The sequence below is a fragment of the Camellia sinensis genome, chromosome 5 (genome assembly GCF_055761805.1).
Source record: "Camellia sinensis isolate YWXY chromosome 5, ASM5576180v1, whole genome shotgun sequence".
NCBI lineage: Eukaryota > Viridiplantae > Streptophyta > Magnoliopsida > Ericales > Theaceae > Camellia > Camellia sinensis.
Genome location: NC_138965.1, coordinates 121,598,836 through 121,602,545, shown reverse-complemented (window position 1 = coordinate 121,602,545; position 3,710 = coordinate 121,598,836). Strand labels below are relative to the sequence as shown.

Genomic DNA, 3,710 nt, shown 5'->3' with positions numbered 1-3,710 from the left:
TTTTCTTCTCCTTTTCCTATTTTTTCCCCTCCACAAATCTAAATTCCAAACACAAAAATTTCCTAATAAAATCACATTGGTTGTGTTCACTATCCCCCTCCCCCTTCAAAAAAAAAAATCATAAAGGCATTTAACTTTTGTGTGTGCATCTGTCTATGTTTATTGTCACAAATTTGAGAACTATTAAATTTTGATTACATAAACCATAAAAATAAATAAATAAATAAAATAAAAAGGCACAAATTTTCATATATATTAAATTTTGATTACATGAACCATATTTTAAAAAAAAATGCACCTAGGTTTCACCATATAGTTTTATTGCCTCAAGCTATTCATAACAAAACTTTTACAAATAACATGATTATTATTTGGGTAGAAAGTCACATAATGTGTGTATATATATCTATATATTTATGTCTTCATCTGCAAGATTGAAACAAATAATTCTCACACAAAAGATGCTAGTTCATTGTTAATAAAGAAGAGGCCGGAAGGCCCATCATCAGGCAGCAGGGCTAGCTTCACAGGACATTGAGCACCTTGTTCTATAGTTTTTTTGCCAAGGTTGTTGTTCATATCTATTTTAACCCAACCAGGGCAAACACAGTTAATGCAGAATGTGGGATACTTCTTGGCCAGAATTCTTGTGTACGCGTTTATGACTGCTTTCGACACTGTATATGCAGACCAAAAAGTAGGCCAGCCTTTGGTTTCTAAAGCACCTTCTTTGAAATCTTTTAGAAACTCATTCAGTACCTCTTCTACTCTCTCCTCTGTAAGGCTTTCGACATCATTCAACACTCCTTTAGCCCATTCACTAGGTATTAACTGGAACAAAAAATTGAGAAAAACTAAGATCAACTACAATTGGCAAAAAAAAATTTGCAAATATGAAAACAAAACCTGCACATTTGCAAACAAGAGAGAGGGAAAAAATTTCATAGATGACGAGATCAGTTCCCATATACTCTCAATTTTTTGCATAGAGTCCAAAACTGAAGTGTGGGAAGTCAAATCATTTGGGGGATTTCTTTTGCTACTAAATGGAACATTCTTAACAACAAATTGTAAGGAACGCATTTTTAAAATATAGGAGTTCAAAATGATTTTTACAATTGTATTATAACTTTCAAAGAAACAAATATATATATGTATATATATGGTTTTAAAAAATGTTTTCTCAGGGGTTCAGCTAACACCACTAATCATTGAGTGATGTCACCCACAACATTGATAATTACTTTTGGTGAGAGATAGTTAAAACTTTTGCTTTTTAATCCAAAACTGAAAGCTAGTAAGGCTGTCTGTGTAAGTTTGTTTTAATTAGAGTGCAAATTTTGTACTTATGAAAGAGGGTATGGTAACTTCTATACCTCTAGCCTCCCCATCCCAGAAGAGACATTTACAATCCTTGGTGAATCAGAAAGCTGGAGGAGGGGAATGAGTGCTTCGATCATCCCTTTTGTGCCGTAGTAGTTTGTTTGCAAGCATTCATTACCCAACTCGTAGCTTTGAGTCATTATTTTTTTCATTGAGCTCACGACTTCTTCCTGCATTAATGCATTAATGAGATCATTCAGTAACAATCCTTGTGGTTTCTATTACCTATTACCTAAAAAGCATAATCCATGCCCTGTTTTAATTTTTAGATTAACAGCCAAAGCATGAAATTGGAAGACAATTGAGGTAATTTTGACCCAGTTTATAAACTATACCTGAGCACTCTCCACTCTCTTCAACCACTTTTTTCTTTCTGCTGATTACTTTTGGGATCTTTTGATCACGTAAATTATGCACATGAATCATCTTACAGGTTGTCACACATGAGGCAACAAAAGGTTTATCTGGAAAACCTTGTCCAAATATATATATATATATATATATTAATAAAAAGGGCACTTTTGCTTTCATGCTGTTAAATGAAATTTTTCTTTGCTGATCAAAAAAAAAAAAAGGGCACTTTTGCTCTCTTGTTTTTGTATGTGGAATCATTCAATATTAATAGTGATCTGCAAAAAAAATTAAAGATTAGGTATAGATCACAACTTTTTAATGAAAAAATCATGCAACTTAGTGAAACAAAAGAAAGAAAAATAGCATATCAATGGCCATTAGATGTATGCATCAATGCAATCACACCAATTTGAATTTACTTGAGGGAAAATGAAATGAATCATGCATAAAGACTCACCACACTAGCCTCTGATGACTGCAAAGAATCCCAATCCATCTTGTCTCCAAGAATCCCAGCATTGTTCACCTACAAGAATTCGAGCTTTTTCATTATTTATTTCACAAAAAATCACTGAAACATTCTAGGAAACAAGTAATATATCTTTCTAGAAATTTGTATTGAAGGCCTTACCTCTTTATTTATATATATATGGCTCTCACTAATAAGTAAATGCATAGTTCATTCCATAAACACAACTAACTTTCTTGTTGAATAACATAATTACATATTAAATGAATAAAAATAGAAAATTTGAGAATTGGGTTGTGAATCATACCAAGATATCAAGCCTTCCAAATTTGGACTTGATAAAATCAGCAAGGGAAGCAACACTAGATGGGTCCACAACATCAAGTTGACAGAACACCACATGATCAGAGAGGCCATCACTTTTAAGTTTCTCAAGGGCTTCAAAACCCTTCTTCTCATCTCTAGCAGTCAACACCACTATGATTCCCTTAGAAGCTAATTGCCTACATATCTCAAACCCTATTCCTTTATTTGACCCTGTTACAACTGCATACCTACACAGAGACAATATAACACAAACAATTGATGGGTGTGAAAGTTGAAGCCAGAATGAGAGTGACTGAAAGAGAATTCAAATGCTACAAAAGAAGCAAAAATACACCTCTTTGTTGTAGCGATTGCCTCTGCCATTGCGGTCAAGATGGGATGTGCCTGAGAAATGTTAGCTTCAGTTCACCTCTCAACCTTTGGTTCATATATAAAACTGATCCAAACTTACTTAATTTTTTATAATTTTTGAGAGGGTAATTTTTGTGAAAATTGGGCCGAGCTGGGAGATGGTCATTATGGCCCACAATACGAAGGGCTGAGTAAAAAGGCCGTAAAGATATTCCGGCCCAAGAGAGGTACAAAATTACTCCGGCCCGAGAGAAATGTAATGTTACTCCGGTCCGGAAGCGACTTGAAGTTAGGCCGGTCTCAGAGTTAGCCTGGTCATGGCGTATTGTGGTTAGAACGGTCAGAAACTTGCTACTCAGTAGCTCGGTCTAAACACATCATGAGAGAATCGAGATAAGGTGTAGCGAAAGGAAGAACCGAACTAAGGATAGTTTGGTCTACTTTGTGGCTCAGCATAGCCAGTATTACTTCGGTCATGTTGGAGTTCGGCCATGGTAAAAACCATCTCACTTGGTTTAAGCAGTGAGGGGGGTGTTGAAGGATAAGTATTATCCTTCAGGAGGTTAAATCCTAGGAAGACTCTGCATGGAGGAGTAGAAGTCCTACTAGGATTGTGCCACACGAAACGTATAAAAGCTCGCGAACATCACCTTTGGAGAGGTAACACACAACTTTGCTTTTTGAATACACGGAGCTTTTGTCTATTTGTCAAGCTTACTGACTTAGGCATCGGAGAGGTTTCCGGCACACACCCGCCGGCTAGCTCACGTTTGTGTTTTCAGGTGATAAAGCGACGACGTACAGAGGAGCGCAGACTTGATCAACA

The 3,710-nt window shown here is 35.8% G+C and overlaps 1 protein-coding gene across 1 annotated transcript; it reads right to left on the bottom strand.

Moving 5' to 3' along the window:
• Positions 1 to 220: 220 nt before the first annotated feature.
• LOC114319962 (short-chain dehydrogenase/reductase 1) lies at positions 221 to 3,003 on the bottom strand. The gene is made up of 5 exons (XM_028267045.2): positions 2,868 to 3,003; positions 2,514 to 2,760; positions 2,195 to 2,263; positions 1,377 to 1,553; positions 221 to 831 (listed from the first exon to the last, which is right to left on the bottom strand). The coding sequence occupies exons 1-5, from the start codon at positions 2,894 to 2,896 to the stop codon at positions 451 to 453; spliced, it is 903 nt and encodes a 300-aa protein (XP_028122846.2). The 5' UTR covers positions 2,897 to 3,003; the 3' UTR covers positions 221 to 450.
• Positions 3,004 to 3,710: the final 707 nt, after the last annotated feature.

Bases quoted from the DNA above. Each gene is read 5' to 3' on its own strand.
- LOC114319962 (XM_028267045.2), bottom strand. From the start codon at position 2,896: ATGGCAGAGGCAATCGCTACAACAAAGAG. The intron at 2,264-2,513 runs GTATGATTCACA...GAATTCTTGTAG, and splicing joins TTGGAAGGCTTGATATCTTG to GTGAACAATGCTGGGATTCT. The intron at 832-1,376 runs GTATAGAAGTTA...TTTTTGTTCCAG, and splicing joins CTGGGATGGGGAGGCTAGAG to TTAATACCTAGTGAATGGGC.